Source organism: Panthera leo, chromosome E1, assembly GCF_018350215.1.
Source record: "Panthera leo isolate Ple1 chromosome E1, P.leo_Ple1_pat1.1, whole genome shotgun sequence".
NCBI classification, from domain to species: domain Eukaryota; kingdom Metazoa; phylum Chordata; class Mammalia; order Carnivora; family Felidae; genus Panthera; species Panthera leo.
In genome coordinates this window covers 26323277-26348682 of record NC_056692.1, presented here as the reverse complement: position 1 = coordinate 26348682, position 25406 = coordinate 26323277, and the positions used below count along the sequence as shown (strand labels likewise).

Here is a 25406-nt window from a genome sequence, read left to right as displayed (position 1 = left end):
CAGTCTGGAACAGTTCCTTAGTCTTTCCTTGACTTTCATACAAGATTATAGCCTTTGTAGAATGTCTCTCAATTTGGGACTTTATCATAATTAGATTAAGACTAGATATCTTTGGCAGCAATGTCACAGAAGCAGTGCTTCCCATTCTACCATTCTACCTATTGCATTCTGTCAAGTGGCAAATCGTTTCATTTTGTTCCATTACTGATGATTACTTTGATAATTTGATTAATGTAATGACTGCTAGTCATCACCATAAAGTTATTTTTTTTCCTTTTATAATTAAAGAAGACTTTGGGGAGAAACTCTGAAACTTTATAAATAGCATGTCCTCACTAAATAATTAAATTTATTCATTTTATATCTTTATGGACTCATGATTTCCCATTTTATTCAGTGAGTGATAATCCATTATTATATGATTTGTTTAGATGTTCAAGTGGGAGTTTATTCAAGTTGCTTGTGTATTTCTGATATGTATCCATCATTCTTGGAGTATTTCCTTACTTTCTGGCACAAAGTGTTCCAGGATCATATGGTCTTTTTCCCTGGCATACGCTTGGATTCAGCCATTTTTCCAGGGAGCCCTGGTTCCTTTTAGTGGCAAATAATATTTAGAAGCCAAGTTCTGGGTGTTAGTTTTATTCATTGCTGTTGCGATTGGTATTCCAGGCCCTTTCAGCAGACAGAGCTAGGAATTACGTGTGTGTGTGCAGATCTACACTTCTATATATTTATATTTATGTGTGTTGAAAATTATGTATTCCTACCAATAGATACAATTCCATTTTAGTACCAGAGGGTTCATTGTAAGTTTCTTCCTTTTCCTATTTTTAACTGAAAAACCTTATTCCCAGTTCTCCAAAAAGTTAAAAATAGAATTACCATATGTTCCAGCAATTCCATTTCTGGGTATATATCCAAAAGAATTGAAAGCAGATACTGAAACAGATACTTGTACACCAGTATTCATAGCAGCATTGTTAATAATAGCCAAACAGTAGAGACAACCCAAGTGTCCATTGATACGTGAATGGATAAACAAATGTGGTATATACATACTATGGAATATTTAACCTTAAAAAGGAAGGAAATTCTGAAATGTGCTGCAACATAGATGAACCTTGAACAGAAATAAGCCAGACACAAAAGAACAAATATTGTATGATTCCACTTGGAATTTTCTTTTCTAGTTATGTGTTAATATTATAGAAATAGAGTTCATTTTTTTGAAGTTTATTTCTTTATTTTATTTAAAAAAAAATTTTTTTTTTAACGTTTATTTATTTTTGAGACAGAGAGAGACAGAGCATGAGTGGGGGAGGGGCAGAGAGAGAGCGAGACACAGAATTGGAAGCAGGCTCCAGGCTCTGAGCCATCAGCCCAGAGCCCGACGCGGGGCTCGAACTCACCGACCGTGAGATTGTGACCTGAGCCGAAGTCAGACGCTCAACCGACTGAGCCACCCAGGCGCCCTATTTCTTTATTTTAAAGAGAGATAGTGTGAGTAGGGGAGGGCCAGAGAGAGAGAGAGAGAGAGAGAGAGAGAGACTGAGAATCCTAAGCAGGCTATGCACTACCAGTGTGGAGTCTGACACGGTTTTGAACTCATGAAACTGCAAGATCATGACCTGAGCCTAAACCAAGAACTGGACGCTTAACCCACTGAGCCACCAGGTGCCCGTAGAGATAGAGTTTGTTTTTTGTGTATTGACCATGTAACCTGCAACTTTGCTGAGTGATTTTTTGGTTCTAGTTGGTATTGGAGATTTTGTGGGACTTTTTAAGTGCACAGAATTGTATATTTACATCCTCTAGTAAACATTGTTTTACTTTCTTAAATTGTTTTTTAAATGTTTTATTTATTTTTGAGACAGAGACAGAACATGAGCAGGGGAGGGGCAGAGAGAGAGGGAGACACAGATTCCCAAGCAGGCTCCAGGCTCTGAGCTATCAGCACAGAGCCCAACGTGAGTCTCGGACCCATGAACTGTGAGATCATGACCACCCAGGCACCCCACATTATTTTACTTTTTAAATAATGTTTCACTTTTAACATATTTTCTTACCTTATTCCAATGGCTAGGATATACAGTACAGGGTTGAATTGGAGTAGTGAGAGTGGATATTCTCGCCTGTTTACATCTTGAGGGGAAAGCATCTTTCACGTTTCTTACCATTATATATGACATTTGTCATCAGTATTTTATATCTACCTTTTATCAGGTTAAGGAAGTTTTTTTTCTATTCCTAGTTTGCTGAAAGTTTTTATAAGGAATGGATGTTGAATTTTCTGTTTTAAATTTTATTGCATCCATTGTTATCATAGGATTTTCCTCTTATATCCTGTTGATATGGTGAGTTATAATGATTGGTTTGGTTGTGGACCCAAACTCATATTCCTGTGGTAAAACCCACTTAGTCATGGTGTAGGACCCTTTTAATATGTTGCTGGATTTGATTTGCTAAATTTGCTAAGGCTGTTTTTGCATCTGTGCTCTTAAGGATATTGGTCTTTATTTTTTAGAATGTGTTTGGTTTTGATATCAGGGTAAGGCTAGCCTTATAAAATGAGTTGGGATGTATGGATATTATTTCTTCCTTAATTTTTTGATAGAATTTGCTAGTGAAGCCGTCTTGGACTTTTATCTTATTCTGTGTAAGTAAAACTTACACACTTAATTTTTCTTTTTTAATGTTTATTTTGAGATAGAGAGCATGGTGGGGGAGGAGCAGAGAGAGGGCTAGAGGGAATCCCAAGCAGGCTCCATGCGGACAGGGTGCTGACAGGGCTCCATGCTGTCAGTGCAGAGCCCCATTGCAGGGCTAGCTAGATCTTATGAACTGTGAGATCATGACCTGAGGCAAAATCAAGAGTTGAACGCTTAACCAACTGAGCCACCCAGGTGCCTTACACATTTAATTCTTGAAATAAATATAGGACTATTCAGAATTTCTGTTGCTTCTTGAATTGGTAATTAGCATCTCAAGAAATTTGTCCATTTCATTCAAGTTTTTAAATTCATTGATATAATGCTCAGAATAGCCTTTCTGAAAAATACAGGATCTGTAGTGATAGCTCTTCCTTTCTGATATTTATAATTTGTGTTTCTCTTTTTGATCAATGTAGGCAGAGGTCGATAAGTTGTATTATCTCAAAAACAACTTTGTTTTTCCATTTTCTCTAATATTTTTCCATTTTCTACTAAGTTGATTTCTGCTTTTATCTTTATTTCCTTTGTTGTACTTCGGATTTAATTTGCTCTTTTTTTTAACTTCTTGAGGCTTAAGCATAATTGATTTTGGACCTTTTTGTTTTCTTTCTAAGACAGCCATTGAAAGTTCTACATTTCCCTCTAAGCACTGGTTTATCTGTATCACACAGATTTTGATACTAGTTTACTTTTTTCCCTAACTTTCCTTGTGATTTCTTCTCTGACCGAGGATTTATTTACACGTCTAAATAAACACTAAATAGGTGTTTTCTCTACAGATATTTTTCTCATGTTGTTTTCTAATTTGGTGGGGTTAGAGAACATTCTATATGATTTCAGTTCATTTAGATTTAATGATCTGTTGATAAATACTCAGAGTTCTTGCTAAGTATGTGTATTCATTTATAGACTACTACTCATTTATTCAGTGTAGTAGTCTATAAATGTCAGGTCAGGTTGGCTTATTATGTTGTTTATGTCTTCTATATCCTTACTGATTTTTTTGATCTACCTATAAATTAGAGAAGAGTGCTGAGGGCCTTATAATTGTGGATTTGCTGCTGCTTTCAATTCTGTCAATTTTTAGCTCCTAGATCTTAAGTTTTGTTATTACCTGTGTACACATTTAAGATGTCTTCGTGGTGAGTTAAGCCATCTGTCACTGGGAGAGTCTTAAATCTACCTTGTCTAATTAATATAGCCAGCTAGCTTTCTTATGCTTAGTGTTTGCACAGTGTATCTTTTTTCATCCTTTTACTTTTAACCCATCCGTGTCTTTACATTTAAAATGCATTTTTTGGGGCAGCTGGATGGCTCAGTCAGTTAAGCGTCTGACTTTGGCTCAGGTCATGATCTTGCAGTTTATGAGTTTGAGCTCTGCATGTTGCTCTGTGCTGACAGCTCAGAATCTAGAGCCTGTTTCTGATTCTGTGTCTCCCTCTCTCTCTGCCCCTCCCCTGTTTGTGCTCGGTCTCTCTCTCTCAAAAATAAGTAAAAACATTAAAAAAAATTTTTTTTTAAATGCATTTCTTGTACATAGTTGAATCTTTTCCCACCAATTTGACACTATTGTACATTTAGTGTAATCATCAATATGGTTGTTGTAAGTTTTCTATTTGCCACAACTATTTCTTATTCTCCTTTCCTTTTCTGCTTTCTTTTTGATTAATTGATCATGTTTTAGCTTTCTTAACTATAACCATTTGTTTGGGGTTGCTCTAAGGTTTATAATTTGCATCTTATTGTACTTCAAAATAGTTTACTTCACATATAATATATAAGAATCTTCTACCACTGTATTTTCATTTCTATCCTCATCTTTTGGCAACTTTTTGGAACAATACAGTATTTTGTTACATTTTCAAATCATCAGTTATATGTTTCAAGTTTTATTTTTTTTATTGAGATTTAATTTTTGTAGAGCAGTTTAAGGAGCACAGCAAAACTGAAGAGAAAGTACAGAGATTTACTGTACATGCCTTGCCCCCTGCCAACATGCATAGGCACCCCGTTATCAACATCCTGCACCAGAATGGTACACTTATTAAAATTGATGAACCTACATCAACGCATCCTAAGTGCCCAAAGTCCATAGTTTATATTACAGTTCACTCTCAGTGTTTGTATATTCAGTGGGTTTGGACAAATGTATAATAACATGTTTCCAACATTATGATGTTATACTGAGCATTTTTACTGCCCTAACAATCTTTTGTGCTTCGCCTATTCTTTACTCCCCACTTAACCCCAAGCCCCTGGCAACCACTGATCTTTTCACTCACTGTCTCCATAGTTTCACCTTTCCCAGAATATTATATATAGTTGGAGTCATACAGTATGTAGTCTTTTTGGTTTGGCTTCTTTACTTAGTAATGTGCTTTTTATTTTTTAATTTTTTTTTAATGTTTATTTATTTTTGAGAGAGAGAGAGAGTGTGACTGGGAGAGGGACAGAGAGAAAGGGAGACACAGAATCTGAAGCAGGCTCCAGGCGCTGAGCTGTCAGCACAGAGCCTGGCGCAGGGCTCGAACTTATGGACCAAAAAATCATGAGCTGAAGTCAGACACCCAACCAAATGAGCCACCCAGGAGCCCCACTTAGTAATATGCTTTTAAGGTTCCTTTGTGGAACCTTAACTCATGGATTGATAACTCATTATTCATGGCTGAATATTCCATTGTCTGGATGTACCACAGTTTGCTTATTCATTCACTTTCTTGAGGATATCTTGGTCACTTCCAAATTTTATATGAATAAAGTAGATGTAAACATCTGTGTGCAGGTTTTTTTGTGGACATAAGTTTTCAGCTCCTTTAGTTAAATACCAAGGAGCATGACTGCTGGACCTTATGGTAAAAGTATATTTATTTTTTTAAGAAATTACCAAATTGTCTTCTATTGTGGCTGTACCATTTTGTATTTCACCAGTAATGAATGAGAGTACCTGTGGCTCCACATTTTCATCAGCATATGGTGTTGTCAGTGTTCTGGATTTTGACCATTCTAATATGTGTGTAGTGGTATTTTGTTTTAATTTGCATTTCCCTGATGATATCTGATGTTAAGAATCTTTTCATACGCTTATTTGCCATTTGTATATCTTCTTTGGTGAAATGTTTAATAAGATCTAAAGGGTTGAAAAACTCATTTTTAAAATTGGGTTATTTTTCTTAAGTTTTTTTTTTTTTTAATTTTTTTGATGTTTTTATTTATTTCTGAGACAGAGAGAGACAGAGCATGAGCAGGGGAGGGGCAGAGAGAGAGGGAGACACAGAATCTGAAGTGGGCTCCAGGCTCTGAGTTGTTGGCACAGAGCCCGACACGGGGCTCGAACTCATGAGCTGTGAGATCATGACCTGAGCTGAAGTCGGACGCCCAACCAACTGAGCCACCCGGGTGCCCCTCTTCTTAAGTTTTAAGAGTTCTTTGTATATTTTGGATAATAGTTGTTTACCAGATACGTCTTTTGTAAATATATCTTCTAGTCTGTGGCTTGTTTTCTCATTTTTTCATCATTGTTTTTCACAGAACGTTTTAATTGTAATAAAGTCCAGCTTATCAGTTATTTCTTTCATGTGTTGTGCCGTTGTTGTTTTATCTAAAGCCGTACTTGAGATTATCAGAGGGGATGATATTCCTATATGTGTATTAGAATTAGATGTCAGAGGTGCCTGGGTGGCTCAGTTGGTTACGTGTATATATGACTCTTGATTTTGGCTCAGGTCATGATTTCATGGTTTGTTTTATCAAACCCCATGTCAGGTTTTGCACTGAGTGTGGAGCCTGCTTAAGATTCTCTCTCTCTCTCTCTCTCTCTCTCTCTCTCTCTCTCTCTCTCTTTCTTTCTCTTTCTCTCTCTTTCTCTCTCTCTACCCTTCTCCCCTGTTTGCTCTCTCTCTCTCTCAAAATAAATAAATGAACATTTTTAAAAAAATAGACTGTCTAGCTTCTTGATATATTTTATAGATATTTGGAAGAGAGTTGAGGTCTTTATGATGTTGTCTATTTGCTTGTGTTTTTTAACTTTCCTTAATTAGTGTTTAAAATTTTCATACCAACTTTTTTCAGGTTTAATGAAGTGTAATTGACAAATAAAATTGTAAGATATTTAAAGATTTTTTCCTATATTTATTTTTGAGAGAGAGCACGTGCGTGGGGCAGGGGCAGAAGGTATCTAAAATATATGTCATGATGATTTGATATACATATAGGTTGTGAAAGGATTTGCCCCATGTAACATATCCTGTTACTACTTAAATATAGTCTTAAGTTGATTCCTAGGGAATTTATCCTTTATTTCTATATAATTGGAATTTTGTTCTTCAGTTACATTTTCTAATTTGTTATGGTTTTATGTATAAAGTCTATTAATTTCACTTTCTTTTTTTTTACTGAACTCCATTTACTGTGTGGTTTTTTTTGTTGTTTTTTGTTTTTTACTGAGCCACGTCAATGAATTCTTTTATTAGAATAGTTCTAATAAATTTTCTCAGGTTTTCCAAGTATATAATCATCTGTACATAGTGATCATTTTACCTATTTTGCAATTTTATATAATACTTCCAATGTTAAGTGTAATAATAGTAAGAGAAGAATATATTTATTGCCCAGAATAGGACACTTTTGAGAATGAAAGGTGGTGGGGTACATTATTAGTAATAAACCTGAAACAACAGATATAAACTGAGATTTTCCTTGGCACATTCCAAGTATGGTCATCATTGTCTTCTTTGAGACTTTAATGGGAATACTTCTATGGTTTCCTTCATTAAACGTGAAGTGGCTTTTGAAAATTATATATATATATATAAAAATATAAATTATTGGATTACTATAAGTTATATAAATATAAATATATAAATATGTTAAATTATACAAGTTATATTTATATGTAAATCATAGATTTAATTATAATTTTAAATATAATTTTTAAATATGATTTTTTGTCATGGTTGAGAAGAATGATTTTATTCCTATTCAGCATTTTCATCAAGAATGAATATTAAACTATGGATATGAATATGATTTTACACATTTTTAAAATATGTTAAATGATACTATTAGACCTTAACACTGAATTATCCTTTCATTTTTGCCTTTTTGGTTGTGTGTGTGTGTGTGTGTGTGTGTGTGTGTACACATGTACAAGAATCCTATTTGCTATTACATTTAGAAATCGTTTCACTATTTATGTATTGATGGTATGGATCTCTTCATATTTTTAGTTAAAGAAAGATTATCTAAATTTGCTTTAGGATCAATGTTGTACTTGTTTTATAAAAATGGATTTTTAAACACTCCTTCCATTAAAAATATTTTATTAAGGAAATTTCATACACAAAGCAGACAGAAAGGACAGCATAATGAACCTCCTTGTGCCCATCACTCCACTTTAAAAATTATCAATACTTTGCCATTTTACCTCCCCTATTTGTTTTATTTACCCATTGTTATTTTTTTTCTTTTGTGGAAGGATCAGTAGAAGAAAGAGTGAGGGATTAGAACTTTTTTTTTTTAATTTTTTTAATGTTTTTTTATTTTTGAGAGACAGAGAGATAGAGCATGAGCAGGGGAGTAGCAGAGAGAGAAGGAGACACAGAATCTGAAGCAGGCTCCAGGCTCTGAACTGTAAGCACAGAGCCCTATGTGGGGCTTGAACTCACAGACCACGAGATCATGACCTGAACTGAAGTCAGACGCTTAACCGACTGAGCCACCCAGGCGCCCCTAGAACTTCTTTTTTAAGTTTATTTAAAAAAAGAGTGAGAACGTTTGTGGGTGTCTGTGATGGAGGAGGGGCAGAGAGAGAGGATGAGAGAGAGAATCCCAAGCAGGCTCTGCACTATCAGCACAGAGCTGGACATGGGACTTGAACTCACAAACTGTGAGATCGTGACCTGAGCCGAAATCAAGAGTCAGAGGCTTAACCGATTGAGCCACCCAGGTGCCCTTGACTTTTTTTTTTAAGATTTTATTTTTAAGTAATCTCTGCACCCAGTTTGGGGCTCAAACTCACAACTCTGAGATCAAGAGTCACATGCCCCACCGAGTCAGCCAGGTGCCCCAAAAGAAGCTTTTATTTTTTTTAATTTTTTTTGTTTTGTTTTTTTAAGTAATCTCTACACCCAACATAGGATTGAGAGACTGGAAGGTTTTCAAACAACTATTAGATTTCACATACGTTTACCCATGCGTAAATTAGCATATATTTTTAACAGATATAGACTTTTATTTATTTAAAAAAATTTTTTTAATGTTCATTTATTATTGAGAGACAGAGCATGAGAGGGGGAGGGGCAGAGAGAGAGGGAGACACAGAATCCGAAGCAGGCTCCAGCCTCTGAGCTGTCAGCACAGAGCCTGACGCGGGGCTTAAACCCACAAACTGTGAGATCATGACCTGAGCCGAAGTCGGACGCTTAACCGACTGAGCCACCCGGGCACCCCTAATGGACACAGACTTTTAAAGACATAGCAGTGACATTTTAAAGATAGTATTATTACACTTTAGAAAATTAACAATAATTCTTTGTCTAATATGCAGTCTGTTTACAGTTTTTGTTTGTTTAAAAATGTTTTAGAGTTGGCTTTCTAAAAATGAGAATCTAAACAAGATACATGCATGGCATTTATTTGTTGAAAATGCGTTATTTGTCTTGTAGGATTTCTTATATTCAGGATTTGTTTGAATTTATCCTGGTGGTGTTATTTAAGATAGTGCTCTGTCCCCAGATTTCTAGTAATGATAATTAGATCTAGAGGGTGAATTAGATTCAGGTTTGATTTTGTCCTTGGTTTTTGTTTTTTAGGAATAACACAAAGTGCTATATGCTTACTGTTGCATCACCCAGCAGGCAAATAATGTCCAATTATTTCTCTTTATGATAATGAGTCAGGATCATGTTTTCATGTCATTTTATATTCTTCATCATTTTTTTTTTTTTTTTACATTTATTTATCTTTGAGAGACAGAGACAGAGTGTGAGTGGGGGAGGGGCAGAGAGAAGGAGACAGATTCCGAAGCAGGCTCCAGGTTCTGAGCTGTCAGCACAGAGCCCAGTGCAGGGCTCGAACCCACGAACCATGAGATCATGACCTGAGCTGAAGTCAGACACCCAACCTACTGAGCCCCAATTCTTCATGATTTTTTTTTTTAACTTTTTAAATTTTTTTTTTAAATTTTTTTTTTTTTTAACGTTTATTTATTTTTGAGACAGAGAGAGACAAAGCATGAACGGGGGAGGGTCAGAGAGAGAGGGAGACACAGAATCTGAAACAGGCTCCAGGCTCTGAGCAGTCAGCCCAGAGCCCGACGCGGGGCTCGAACTCACGGAGCGTGAGATCGTGACCTGAGCCAAAGTCGGACGCTTAATCGACTGAGCCACCCAGGCGCCCCTCTTCATGATTTTTAATGACTATATTGCATTTTGTTGAATGACTGTTCTATAATTTATGTTTATAGTCTATGGCTGGATATTTAGGTGAGATACATTTTCATTAATATACATTAGCTATTTACTAGGTTTTATTATATTGAAGACTCAGACTTCTTCAGCCTAGGGAAAGTCTCTTGTTATTTGATAATTTCAAACATGGACTTTATCAGGAATGATTTGCTTTTGAAGAAGTGGAAGCCTACTCAAAGAAAGGTCAAGTAGGGAGTACAGTTGGCTTTTATTGGAACTGAAAAGTTTTAGGATGCTTTTTTCTTCTCTTTGAGGCCTTAAGTGTGTCTTCTCTTCCTTTCTCTACAGAGTTCTCTCATTATTATTATTTTTTGGTTTGTCTTATGTCCTTACCATGACATGTCAGAATGAAAGCCTTGAATTATGAAATGTTCTTGTCTGCTCCTTGTAGTTAATCAACTCAATCTAAATGCCCCAAATAAAAGTTCCTGAGTAAGTGAGTCTTACTGGTCTTGCTATGCCTGGGAGTGTGTTTGGGTATGGTTGTATGTTATTAGATCCACCTTTTTAGCAGGAACTATAATAAACTTTTTTTTTTTAATGTTTATTTATTTATTTTAGAGAGAGAGAATGAGGAAGGGGGAAGGAGAGAGAGAGAAGGACACAGAATCCAAAGCAGGCTCCAGGCTCTGAGTTGTCAGCCCAGAGTCTGACGTGGGGTTTGAACTCATAAACGGTGAGATCATGACCTGAGCCGAAGTTGGCCGCTTAACCAACTGAGCCACCCAGGTGCCCTTAAACTCTTTTAAAAGTATAGGGTTGGACACCTGTCTAAAGAAGTGCCTAGCACAACATCTTTATCATGTACACTAAATTCTTACATATATAAAAATATATACCATTCTTGCCCATCTTATTTTCCAAATATTTTTTTGTTATTCTCACTAGTTCATTTTCCAGATTAAACTTAGAACCTGTGATAGATAGTATTTTATTTTTTTTAATGTTTATTTATTTTAGAGAGAGAGAGAGCGTGAGCGTGAGCACGAGCACGTGCACGCAAGTGAGAGAGGTGCAGAGAGAAAGGGAGACACAGAATCCAAAGCAGGCTCCAGGCTCTGAGCAATCAGCACAGAGCCTGACACGGGGCTCAAACCCATGGACCACGAGATCATGACCTGAGCTGAAGTCAGAGGCTTAACCGACTGAGCCACCCAGGTGCTCCGAGCACCTATGGCAGTATTTTAAATCTACCTTGTCTGATATGGTAGCTACTAGCCACATGTAACTACTTAAATTAATTAAAATTAAAGTGTAGTTCTTTAGTCGCACTAATTACATTTCAAGTACTCACTAGCCACATGTGATAGTGGCAAGTGTATTGAATAGTGCAGATACGGAGCATTTTATCATTGCATAAAGTTCTGTTGGGTAGTGCTGCTAAATTTAAAGGCTTGTATATTGATAATAACTTATCTATTTCCTAATGCTCATGAAAGGCAAAAATCTCTATTTTGTGTAGGTTTTGTTTGTAGCATTTGGTCAATTATGTGTGGAAGATAATGTCACAGTATATCTTTGTTTTCTCGTTTTAAAAGGTTCATTGAAGGAAGTTTGAAAAACTTGTAAGTGTGTAATTGGATTACTTTTCACCAACCTAATAATACATCTCTTTAACACAGTTTCTTTATTTCTAGGTTCTGCTTGATTCATGTCTGGATTATTTGGATTACATAATCATGTAGTTTTGTTCAAGAAGAGCACATAAGTGTATTTCTAATATCACATCAAAAGGCATGTTGATGCCAGTTTGAACACTGTTAATGATAAATTTGACCATTTGGTTAAACTGGTGACTACCTGGTCTCCATTATGAAGGCACATTTTTTTCTTTTGTAATTGATAAGTAATCTGTGGGGTCATTTTTGGAGGCTGTGTGAATATCTTGTTCCCCAACAACTTTTTCTCACTGATTTTAGCATCCATTTAGGTAGCTTGCAGGACTCAGTTAGTACATGGGAGTTGCATGATGGTGAGTTTTAAAATTCTATCATTCTGTTTACATACAATTTTTAGCTGGCATTTTTTTTTTTAATCACCAAGTTCTTAATTAATGTTTATTTATTTTTGAGAGAGAGAGAGAGACAGAGACAGAGCATGAGTTGGGGGAGAGGCAGAGAGAGAGGGAGACACAGAATCCAAAACAGGCTCCAGGCTCTGAGCTGTCAGCACAGAGCCTGACGCGGGGCTCGAACTCATGAACCATGAGATCATGACCTGAGTCAAAGTCTGACGCTTAACCACCCAGGTGCCTCTCTTTTTATTTTTATTTTTTTAAGTTTGTTTCTTTATTTTGAGAGAGAGAGAGGGAGAGACAGAATCCCAAACAGGCCCCACATGGTCAGTGCAGAGCTGGATGCCGGGTTTGAACCCACAAACCATGAGATCATGACCTGAGCTGCAGATGCTTAACCAACCGAACCACCCAGGTGCCCCAGCTGGCAGTCTTTAAGGAAGAGCTTTCCCTTTTCCACTTACATTCTTTGATTCTTCTTTTTCTTTTCTTTTTTTTGTTATAAATACTCCAGGTATGTCTCATGAAGTTCGCCAGTGTGACTTTGAGACCTGTTGCCATGGGCACTTCTGTGTAAAGTGCTTTTAAACCAAGAGAATTTTTGCTTTTTAGCAATTTGGTCATTTTCATCATGTGTTTATTCTCAAACTGAGGATTTGTATAGAATAGCTATAAATTTAGGTAAAAAGTTATTCCACTTTGGATCTTTCTTGATTAATTCTATTGAAACATAAACTTTTCAGAAACTAGGGCAACTGTGTTAAGGAATTCCCATTTACACCAGACAAGAAAGTAAACAGTAAGTGGAGAGTAGGGTAACAAACACTTATGGTATCAAAAAACAACCGTGAAAAGGATCTGTCTTAATGTGCTAGCCCATTGCAGTTTAACATATTGCTTACAACCTTCACAATAGAATTTGAGTGACTTCAGTTACACATTCCAGGAGACTGGCAGTCTGTTACAATCAGAGTCTGAACTTTAGAGCAGGCTAATTTACAGCGATGGGATGAAGAAAGTTGTGGATTTGTATTACACACTCTCACCTGACACTGTATCTGATCCCTTACCTGCTGATTGACATCTTGAATGAGCTCTTTGAAGCAAGTTCCAGCTTAATTAAAACGTTTGCTTGGTTAGCAGTGATCTGTGAAAGCCTGTGATAAATATTGAATCAGGTTCACCTGCTGGTTGCTGTGAGTGGATAAACAGCTGCTTTGTGCAGTTTAATCATGAAACTGGCAGTAGAGTACTACTGTTTGAATTTTTTAAAAAGAATAGTTGAAAAGGTATAGTTATGTCACTTTTGCTATCTTACTAGAGTGTGTGCTTATGTGAGATTTTGCACAACAGGCATTCAGTACCTGTTTAGATGGCTTGGACAACAGCAATTGGTTGATAAAGATTAACAATAAACCCTCTTTTTTTTTTTTTTTTTTTTAAATAAACCCTCTTTTTTATGCCTCAAAGATCTTAGTAACATTCTACATTCATTGGCTTTTTACCACTAGCTTTTTATGTGCGTGGCGTTCTGAAATAAAAAAGGGCAATGTTTTGCTTTTTTGCCAAGTTACATTGTAGATGCAAATGATCCTGTTAAAGCTTTGTTTTGACATTTACATTTATGATTCCAACTTCTCTACAAATTTATCATGTATTTTGTGATAATTTGAGGAACTCTTAGATGTTATTTTTTTCATCTGTAAAATAGAATTAGAAATAAACAGTGAACTAGGTGTTTTAGAATTATATGTTAATATCAGGTAATTAACAAACGTAAAAGATAAATGAATTTATAAGCAGTAGAGAAACCTTTATAAAATTGTCTTCTTTGGACTGTCAACTTGTTTATTCCTTTACAGAATAAATGGGTCTGAGCAAGTTGGTTGTAAAGAAAATGCTGTTTCCATTTGATTTTCATTATAAAATCAGACATAAATTCTTGAATAAAACCCTCACCCAATAAGTCAGAGTCTTCTTCAGCACCTGATGAAAGTTATGGACTTAGTTTCTGGAAATGCACACAAAATTGTGTCTGTAGCTTCTGGGTGATCTCAAACCCTTTCTTCTGGAACAGTTCATGGACCCTAAATTAAGAATCTATTTCCTAATAAATTAGGTTAAAAATTTTTGATCAAGAGATGTTAAGATGAAATCGATCCTGCTTTCATAAGCAGCTAAAGACGAACCAGAATAGACTGTATGTGCTGTGCTGTGTTTCTTTTGAAATTCTTTTTAGCATTTTTCAGGTATATTGTCCACTAGAATCCTTAGCTCCAAAGAGGATCTACCACAGTAGGAATTCTTAATTCTGTACCTAAAGTTTTATAGTTTATATTCCTATCATCACTTTGTTTGGAATTTTATGGGGAGAATTAAATTTTATTTAAGTTATACTCAGTCTGTTCAATATTGTTTTTTTTTTTTATTTTTTCGTTATATATAGTATTCCATTAATTGAAAAAAACTTCACAATTTATCCATTTTTCTGTTGATACACTTAGCTTATTTTCCTCACTATTAAAACAGTGCTGCAAAGAGTATCCCTACTGTATCTGTCTTAATGTTCAAGAGTTTCTGTAGTATGTATACTTAGTGGTGTCATGCACGGTCACAGTGTCTATGTATCTTTGATTCACTAGATTGCCAATTTGCTCTACAAAGTGGATGTGCTGCTTTATACTTGGGTCAGCAGTTTGTGAGAATTGTTCCATACATATCCTTTCTAACACCCTATCTGATGGATGTGAAATGGGATCGAATTATGATTTTAATTTGCATTTTCCTAACTAATAATGAGGTTGAGCATTAGATTACACATCTTTTCAGATGTTTATTGGCCTTTCAGCTTTTTTGTGATTTTCTTATTCTTGGCCAGCTATTGGATTTGTCTTTTAAAATTAATTTGTTGGAATTCTTTGTATGTTATGGATACTGGTCCTGGGTTATATACAGTGCAAGTATCTTAGTTTGTGCTGCCTTTTTTTTCCCCATTTTTTTTTTCTTATAAAGGGGAGTGCCGTTTTAAATAGAAATTTGCATTGTAAGAGATTGTGTTTTCAGTCATTGTGCTTTTGGTATATTGTTTAAGAAATCTTTTCCCACATTGGGATCATACAAATATATTCCTATACAGGGCCAGAGACCTTATTTCCCACAAAACATAAAATATTTCAATTCTGGCCCTTTACAGAAAACTTATGTTGATGTATGCTTTAACGAATCTCTTAATTGAGAGTTTTGATTTTTTTTTTCCCTTATGGAACATAATGTAAATCTTGTTAGAAAATATTTGATTTAAATGTCAGCTAATAATAAGTTAAAATAGTTTTTTGAAGTAAATTTTATAGCTTACTCTTAGGAATATTTTGTAATTACATTCAGAAAATAATGTACTTAAAGTACTGACTTTAAACAGTTCTGTAACTCATGAGTCAAACTGGTATTGGTAAACAATCTGCAAACTATGCTTTGTTGAAAATTAAAGAGTATGCAGTCTTTGTCAATGAGATGAGGTGACCCTTGTCATTGTCTTCTAGTTGGTTCGATATATCAAGAATTCTGATGTTTCTTGAATGAATGTATGGATGGATGAATAAATGAAATAGTACATGTAAAGTGTTTAGCACAGGGACAGCCTTCATAAATGATAGTTATTATTAATAATGAGTATATCAGGATGTTTGTCACTCACAACTAAAAGTGGCTCGAATATTAGCATAACAAGATGATTTTTCTTTTTGGCTTTGAAAATAACAAATTTCCCTGTACTTTTTATTTTAAAGCTAACCTTTTTATTTTGAAGTAACTTTTTGATATGTGGAGAACTTCAAACTAGGACATCAATTATGCATCTATCAGACAAATAAAATGCAGTACATGTACAGTATTTGGCTTAGGGACATTAGTCAAAGTACATCAATTTAAAAAAAATTCAGTTACAGTTATGCAAAACACCATGTTCAGTGAATGAGTTATATAAAGAAATATAAGAAATAGTTTCTTTCCTTAAGGAATTTGCAGTGTGGTTGAAAGACAAAACATGCACATGTGGAAAGTTTCAGAAAAGTATGTTTCTATTTCATGGGCCTAGTTTTCCCTTTATTTCCTACAAATAAACTTCTTTTAGGTCTCTTTTGCTCTCTACTTTTTTTATACACTTATTTTTCACATTAAATATATCCTTTTATGTCTGTGTTCAGAATTCAATTCATAGCCTCCTTTTAGAAGGTCCTCTGATTTATGAATTAGCAAAATAACTTCTCTGGCAATGTAATAGTTTCTAGCTATTCTTTTATTATTTTCCATTTTTAAATGTATTTAGTCACCATGCTCATTTTTGTTTTTCAGCTGTTTAGGCATAGTAACTTTTTTGTTGTTGTGTAGAAAAGTTGCAGAAAATTATGAAACCTTAGACTTTGTATCATACCTTAATCTACTTGAACTTTTTTTTTTTTTTTTTTTTTAGAGAGTGAAAGCATTGGAGAAGGACAGAGGGGGAGGAAGAGGGGTGGGAGGGAGAGAATCTCAGTCAAACTCCACATTCAGCATGGAGCCTGATGAGGGGCTCAATCTCATGATCCTGGGATCATGTCCTGAGCTGAAATCAAGAGTTGAACACTCAACCGACCGAGCCACCCAGGCGCCCCTTAATCTACTTGACCTTCTAATTATAACTTTGTGAAAAGAATAGTGTCAAGGACTCAGAAGTTGGCCTGTCTTTAAAATCAAATCTTATAATCTTTCTTTATCCTTTCAAAAATTTAGATATATGTTTCTATATATATATAGTATGACAAGAGAGAGAATAGAACTTGTAGACATGAAGAGGATTTCCTAAGATCCTTGGTTGCTGACCTTCTAAGAACAGATTTAAAATTTTTTTTTTAATGCTTATTCCTTTTTGAGAGAGGGAGACAGAGTGTGAGTGGGAGAGGGGCAGAAAGAGAGGGAGACACAGAATCTGAAGCAGGCTCCAGGCTCTGAGCTGTTAGCACAGAGCCTGACGTGGGGCTCTAACCCACGAACTGCGAGGTCAAGACCTGAGCCGAAGTCTGATGCTTAACCAACTCAGCCACCCAGGTGCCCCAAGAAGAGTTTTGACTCTTGTAGATTTGAAATGTAATTTATGTATGTATGTATGTATGTATGTATGTATGTATGTATTAGATTTTATCTTCACGTTATCTCCATGGACCCAGTGTGGGGCTCGAACTCACAATCCTGAGATCAAGAGTCACATGCTTTACTGACTGAGCTGGCCAGGTGCCCCTGAAATGTATTTTTAAACAGTTGACCTCCTGCATATGGAAATAATACAATTGTCACACCAACGTATGTCTCTTATGTTTCTGTTTATGAATATACATATTTATGTATATATATAGGCTCCACACCCAACATGGGGCTTGAACTCATGACCCTGAGATCAAGAGTTGCATGTTCCACTTACTGAACTATTAGGGGCCCCTAATAGTTTTTGTTTGTTTTGTTTTTTATTTCTCTTTAAATGATAGAATTTTGGTGTTATTTGGCTTGGGTTTTCTTGCCTTTTGTTGAAGTAAAAGGACTCTAGACAGTTTCTAGTTATAGGAAAAGCAGCCATCTCTTAAAGAGGTTGGTTCTGCCACTCAGTGTCGCCACTTTCAGGTCTTAGAGATTATAGGTTTTGGGGAACCTGTATGTTTTATCTTTCTTGATATTCAGATATGTTGGGTGAGAGTGAACACTTTTTTATTTATTCTCCAGTTTACTAATGCGGTTTCTGTAAATTCAAAGGTCAGAAGCAAAAGAAAAATATCCCTATGAAAGATAAAGCTGATAGCTTGTTAGTAGGAGAAATATTTAATGAAAGGTACAAAATTTAATTTATCCATTTATTATTTCAAGACGGCTAGATCAAAGTGTTTCAGAAAGAGGCCATAAAGTGTTAGCCTATTAATTGGATTTGAGGATATTATGACTTCCTGACATTGCTGTTTTTAGTATTCTTTCTCTAGTTTTCTTACAGAATTGAAAGTTGGTGATTTTGGTACAAATAATTCTCTTTTGTAGCTAAATAAATGCCTTTTTTCTTTTGCCACATTAAATTTTTTCCATCTGAAATAGGATTGATTGTATCAAATCCTTTGAATGGAAGCTTCAATAGAAGATCACTTCTGAAGAAATAATTCCTCTTTAATATTGCAAAGGAAAAACAATGAATTTTCTTTCTTAATTTCTATTTTCTCCAATACTTGCATAACCACCCACGGAAAAATCATATTCTTAAGGAGAGTCAGCCTCAAATTCATAGATGATATATTTACTTCAGACCAGTGTAAAACTTAATAAACAAAAACATGTTTTATTAAGTTTTACAGTGGTCTGAAGTAAATTAGCCATAAAATTAGCCATAGTTTCTAATTTTCTCAGTTATGGGGTGAGAACCAGATTTAAGGTACCTAAATAAAGCTGCTCTACTGGCAAAAGTTTTCTAAAACTAGTTCTTGATCTTTAGCTTTTGTTAGTTATAGCTACTATCATAACATTTTAAGATAGGGAGATCCTTTATTTTAATTTATTAGTGCCAAATTTTCAAAAGTAAAAAGTTTTAATATAAAACAGCAAGTTACTAAACTGTATAATAGCATTTCTTTTTGCTTGAAAAAAATTGTGTGGTAGATGTATATGTATGAAGGTTTACAAGTTATGTGTTAGATAATTTGGCATAGGGGGTTGACTTATTTTGTTTATTTCAATATTGTTTGGACTTTTTGGTTAGAAAACAGTGGAATTAAAAGGAGTAGGTGATAAAGCTTTAAGTGAAATTGATTTTGAAAGCGTTTCATCAAAAAGGAGGTCTTCTAAGCTTTGAGAAAACAACACTTTATTGGATTACTTTTATGCTTGGATATAATATATCCATATAGTATATAACAATGCATTAGACCCTAGCATTCCAATATTCAACTTAATATTCAGTATTTAATTTACTATATCATACGGTAAGAGAAATACTATAATTGAATGAAAAGAGTGGAGGTACAGAAGAGTAAACTACTTCTGCTACCTCAAGTTATCTCAATTCATTAACTAGGTTAATTAACGTGATCATTGCAAAGGCCAAAAAAGAATTCAGTCAGAAATATCATGATATAATTTGCATTCCATTTTCTGTGACCATAAATTGTTATATATTGCAACATATGTAACATAAACCACATGTCAGCTGTTTCCTGCCTCACTGTTGACAAGAGCCCCATTCATAACTCTTCTTTTTATCCTTTCAGTGAATAAGTAATTATTCAATATAGAAGGCAGGATATTTGGAACTGGCTATTTAATGTGGCAGCACTCTGTAATGAAATCTGCTGCTACTGGCAACCTGAGAGGGGAATGTAACAATTCCAGCATGGCTGTAACTTTATCTGCTTTGACTGACTGTTTATTTGGCACATCAGTGAACCTTTTATCCCTGTGAGTGACAGCTCCAGAAGGGTCACATTTACATCCATTCTATCATGTATTGTAATATTTAATGGTGGACAAGGTTGAGCGAGACTGGGAGTAATTTGAACTTGCTTTTCCACTGAGTTGAGGCTAAAAGACAGCTTGATCCCCAGTATTGTGGTGTAACATGCTATGACTTAGTATTTGTTTATGAAGGCTACTCTTACTGATTATAATTAAAAAAAAAAAATTCAGTTAAATGGTGTATTTGTTCTACTAAACTAAAACTCTACAGCACACATTTTCTTAAGCTACTGTGCTAGTTTTTTTCCCATCAGTGACCACTAATATAAAACTAACCACCTCACAGTATTTCTCTTAAATGAGGCTGCATTCTGTCTCATTTGTGTAGTAATTGAGGTTGAAAAGGGAGTAGTTATTAAGAACCCATGGTTCTGAAATACAGCATTGAACTTTTTATTTTATTTTTGAGAATTTGAAAACAGAAAAGTCAGGTAAATAATGGACTATATTCTTGATGTTCCAAATGGTATGCTTAAGGAGACATATATCTATTTTAATTATGGAACTAAATTATGAGTAAAGTTGTCCAGAAAAAGCTATCCTGTATAATTTTACTGATGGATTTGCATTCCATGACAGGTAATTTAATTTCAGAAAGACTGTTCCGCGCGATATACTTCATTATTAAGTATTAATAATTTACATTCATTTTTATCCCTTTGCTAGAGAATAGTTTTCTTGTTTTTAGTGATGTTTTAGATTCAACTTGATATTTCTATTTTTTATATTTAAAATGCTTTTTAAAATATTGGTATATTACAGGATATTTGAATGGGCTACTCTGTAAACAAAAATAGCACTATCAACTCTAAACTAATATTGCGTGTTCACTTGAAGTCTAAGCAAAAATGAAAATTGTTCTCCATTTTGTCTTATTTTTTACAATTTGTGAAAGAGGAGAATTAAAATCTATTTAAAACATTTGGAATTCAACAGTTGGAGTGATATGTTAGAAAGCCATGTAAATATGGAAACATCATTTATAACTTCTAAGAGTGCAACAGAACCGATTTGAAATGGAGTTTTTAGTTTTTTCTTTAATGGTAAGTTTTAGATGATGTAACATCTTGATACTCTCTTTATTTGACAGTTGTGATTTATTACTTATAGCTTCTGATTGTGTGAGAGGTTTAATAACATTTTTTGTGGTATACCAGACATGAGTTGTCTTTTCTTTTCTTTGTTACAGCCCCCTGGTCACTGTTCCAGGTGTTGTTGTTCTACTAAACAAGGAAACAGTCAAGGTTACTCAAATACCACTAAGAAGGATCATGGGGGGAAATCCAAGATACCCAAAATATATTTTGGGACGCGCACACACAAGCAGATTGCTCAGATTACTAGAGAGCTCCGGAGAACAGCATACTCAGGGGTCCCAATGACTATTCTTTCCAGCAGGGATCATACTTGTGTCCATCCAGAAGTAGTGGGCAACTTCAACAGAAATGAAAAGTGCATGGAGTTGCTGGATGGAAAAAATGTGAGTAAAGTTATTTTGTTTCAGAGGAAAAACAAGGCTGAAAAGATTCAGTTTACCCAGTTTTTTATGTGTTCATCTTATGTTTTATATGTGTATTTCCAGTGATAATCTAACCTATGAAAATCAAATTACTTGCTAGTACTGATAGATTTCTTATGGTAAAATTGTTTTTAAAAAATTTTCTTTAAAATTTTTTTTCTTTGAGTTTAAAATCATAGATTTTCGTTCTAAAGCTTGGGGATATTTTAGTTAGGTGTCTTCTTCTTTGAAATCCTGCCACCAAAAATATTCAAACATGGATGATGTCATAGGAGGAGATGAAAGTATTTAAGTGATTGAATTTAATTAGATTTTATTAATATATTTTATGTGCAGTATTTTAAAACTTCAAAAGAAGATAGTTTATTTAGGCTCTCCCTTGAGTAAATTTTTAAAATACTTTTTAATTGAATGAGAAATATAATGATTATCCTATCTTACAATTCTGATTAGTACAAACTTCTGTTTCAAAAAAAAGTTATTAAATTATTAACTTTAAAGATACGTCATTAATGGTTTTGAAGTTTTCCAGGGAAATCTTGAATAATATGAATTTGGGCAAGGTGGAAATTGAGAAGTCTTTCTTAGTAAAAACATACGATTTTTTAATAGTTTTTTGGCGGTATTTGTTAGTCTGTGTACAGTTTAATAACTTGTTTACTCTGAAACTGAAATTACAAGTCTGGAATATACTCAGATTATTGGTGAACTGTAAATTGATAGTCTATGAAATTACCTATAATAATTTAATATGTTTTGAAAGTTATTCTATCTTTTGCTAATATTTTGTCAGAGTTGGTTCTACACAAAAAGCTGTGAGCCATAGGTAGCCCTGGAGTTTTATTTAATTGATAGATCACCTTCTACCATGTAATTTGAATAAATTATTTTGTATTATGCATTTCTTTTTCAGTGCTTATGGTTATTTGTCTTGACCTTATTCTTCCTCAGAATGCTTAGCTCATAGGCATACATGAACATTCTTTTTCTTGTTCTCAAGTCCTGAAGGTAATTTGGTATCGTAATTATGCCAATTACAAAGTCACTATAGGTGTCTATGTTTACTATGGCTGAATCACCAAAGTGAAATGATAAATAGATAACTGACAGTTTGAGTGAAAAAGAGTTTAAAGTGTGATAACACTTCAATTGACAGACTCCCCTCAGGGTTGTGTTACACTGCTAAAATGGATGAACCATTCTGGTTTTGCTATCAGCCTGCACAGGAGTGTCATTCTAAGTGCCCTTGAAGTGTAAACTTTCCGATTTTTTGGCTTGATCCAAAGGCACATGTGTTTTTGTTCGGTTTCTTTTGCAGAAGTGCTCCTGTACTGGAAAAGCAATGCACTTATCTGCTAAAAGTTAATTTTTGTTTCAATTAACAAAAAAATCATCTTAATTAGCCCCAGAAATAATTCTAAAAAATTATTCTCGATATGGAAAATATGGTTTTTTGTGAAAATGAGATTTAACAGTTAATAATCACATACTCTGAAGGCATCTTGGTGATCATTTGGTACAAATACAAGCTTTTAGCATAGTACAGAAGATACTTGGAATGAAGAAATGGCGAATGTATTTTTAAACTCAATCTGTATCAAAGTCAGTATGAAAGATATTTGGCATGTCTCCATCTGTCTCTGGATCCCACAATCAGGATTTTAGAGGAACCTTAGAAATAGCAGCCTTTGGGTCTGAGGAATCTTTAATAGGCTCCTGTCTCATTTACGCTTTTGATGCCTCATCACATGAGAAAAATTGGCCCTGAAGTTTGTCCAATGTCTGACAGCGAGTTAGCAAGAAAGACAACTTTTCTAACTCCTAGCCGTTGTTATTTTGATTATACTAGAAAGAAAACAAAAGGTGGCTTATGAAATGAGGAAGTTGACACAGCATGAGGAGTAAAAAAGAGTAGTAGAGATGGGACAGAGGAAGTGAAAGAATGAACTAAATAAACGTTAGGTGAACCCTTTCCTCTTGATTTTTATTGTTAGTACCTTGGAGGTTCTTTTTACATGACTGAATACAAAGCTGTAGAACTAGTAGTCCCTCGGCTGATCATGCCTTGTCCTGGAATTGGCGACATTATTTTATAGGTTATGAACCTTTTATGTTTTACTCCATCTCTAGTAATTTCTAGGTATTTTTGTGAATGTAATGAGTAAATATGTTTTGAAAACGTAGATTTGGCTTTTGGATAGTTTGTAGATAAGAATGTACTATGTGTATATATATAACAATTGTATATATATAATTCCTTTTCACTTGTTAAGGACAGCAAACTGAGATGATAAATATTGGATTTCACAATCATTTAATTTTTTTATTGGTACATAGAATTAGTGAAAATAAAAACGGCCCATTCTTCTACCACTTAGTCCCAAATGAAAATTGAAAAACAGTAATAATATATTTGTGGTTAGAAGACTCAAAATTACAGAAAGGTGTAACATAAAAAGAGAAAAATCTCTTTTTTTTTACTCTTCCCATTTTCTTAACCTTTCAAGGAAATTACTGTAAAGTTTTATGTATATTCTTCCAAAACACTTAAAATATGCATTTGTTATATGTGTATATACTCTTTTAAAAGCTCAAGTACATTGGCACATGGACAAATCTAACACATTTCTTAAGGGCTATATCTTTTACATGAATTTACCATAAGTTATTTAACATGTCCCTTCTTGATAGACATTAAACATTGCATTATATACATATTCACATGAATGGTGAAATTTTAAATTTTGGTAGTCGTTGATAAATTGTGTGCTTTTAATAGAAGTTTATACTTCTAATAATGTATATTTATACTTCTAATTTTATACATCTTTTAATAGGATATGACACACTGTTGCTAGGACTTATTTTCTCTTATTTTTTGATTAGCATTTATTAATAAAATTTTTTACTTCTAATAATAGATTAGCAAAGGACATTAGCAGATAGTACATGAAAGAAGAAATGCAAGTTACTGTTGAAACTTGTTAGCATGTTCATATAGTATAATAGCAGTGTTAAACCTTGCTGGAATATATAAAAAAAGTCAAAGCAAGAAGATTCTATTTTTTACCTTTAAAATAGGTAAAGATAGAAAAGATAATATTAGTGTTGATAAAGTTATGGGGAAAGGGTAATGTAAAATGCTATATGCTTTTTGGAGGATAATTTGGTGGTATAGTTTTTATGAAACTTAAAACTACTTTGTACTGTTTGGTCTTATAATGCCATATCTAAAATTGTATACTAAGAAAATGTTGAGAAATGTGCATTAAATTGAAATTCTCGTTGAAGCATTATTTATAATGTAAAAATTGGTAACAGTCTAAATGCCCAGCAATAATGAAACTGGTTTATAACTATTAATTCAATGTACATATGTGGGAAACAATGAAAAACTACTTAGTGATGTGAGAAAATATTTCTGATAGGATTTTTAGTCAGATGGAGAGAAAAAAAATGATTCTGGTTTTATAAAAAATTTATTGTGGCTTTATTTTTTGTGGCTAAATTGTTAATAATCCTTGATGCCTGGGGAAAATTTGCTTTGTTCTCATCGTTTAAATATTAGATCACATTGTAGAGTTGTATTCATATGTACATACGAATATAAGAATTATGAAATGAAACATATCAAATGTTACTGGTACATTCTTTGTATGGTAGATTTATAGATAATTTAGTGAGTTTTTTGGTACTGTTTGTATTTTCCAAATATTTTGTAGTGAACACTCTTTATTTTTTTTCCCCTAAGACATCCCTCCTTCCCTTTCTCCTTTTTTCCTTACATATATTTGATTAAGTAATACTCTCTCATGGCTTAACTGAAAACTATAAAAGTATCTATAGAGAAAAATGTCTCTCGCTCCTGTCTCCAAGTCACTTAGCTGTCGTCTTTGAAAGCAACCAGTGATACCATTGTTCTTGTATATCCTTCAAGAAATATTTTTGCCTAAAATCTCTTTATTTTTTTTTTTAATGTTTATTTATTTTTGAGAAAGAGAAACAGACTCTGAGTAGGGAAGGGGCAGAGAGAGAGGGAGACAAAGAATTCAAAGCAGTCTCTAGGCACTGAGCTGTCAGCACACAGCCTGATGCGGGGCTCAAACTCATGAACTGCGAGATTATGACCTGAGCTGAAGTTGGACGCTTAACTGACTGAGTCTCCTAGGCTCTCCAAT

General features: G+C 34.2%; 1 protein-coding gene across 1 annotated transcript in view; it reads left to right on the top strand.

Moving 5' to 3' along the window:
* Positions 1-25406, top strand: part of BRIP1 (BRCA1 interacting helicase 1) — a 211756-nt gene that overhangs the window by 39350 nt on the left and 147000 nt on the right. Inside the window, 1 exon segment of the mRNA XM_042915344.1 lies at positions 20899-21189. Within this exon segment, the coding sequence (XP_042771278.1) occupies positions 20899-21189 (291 nt within the window).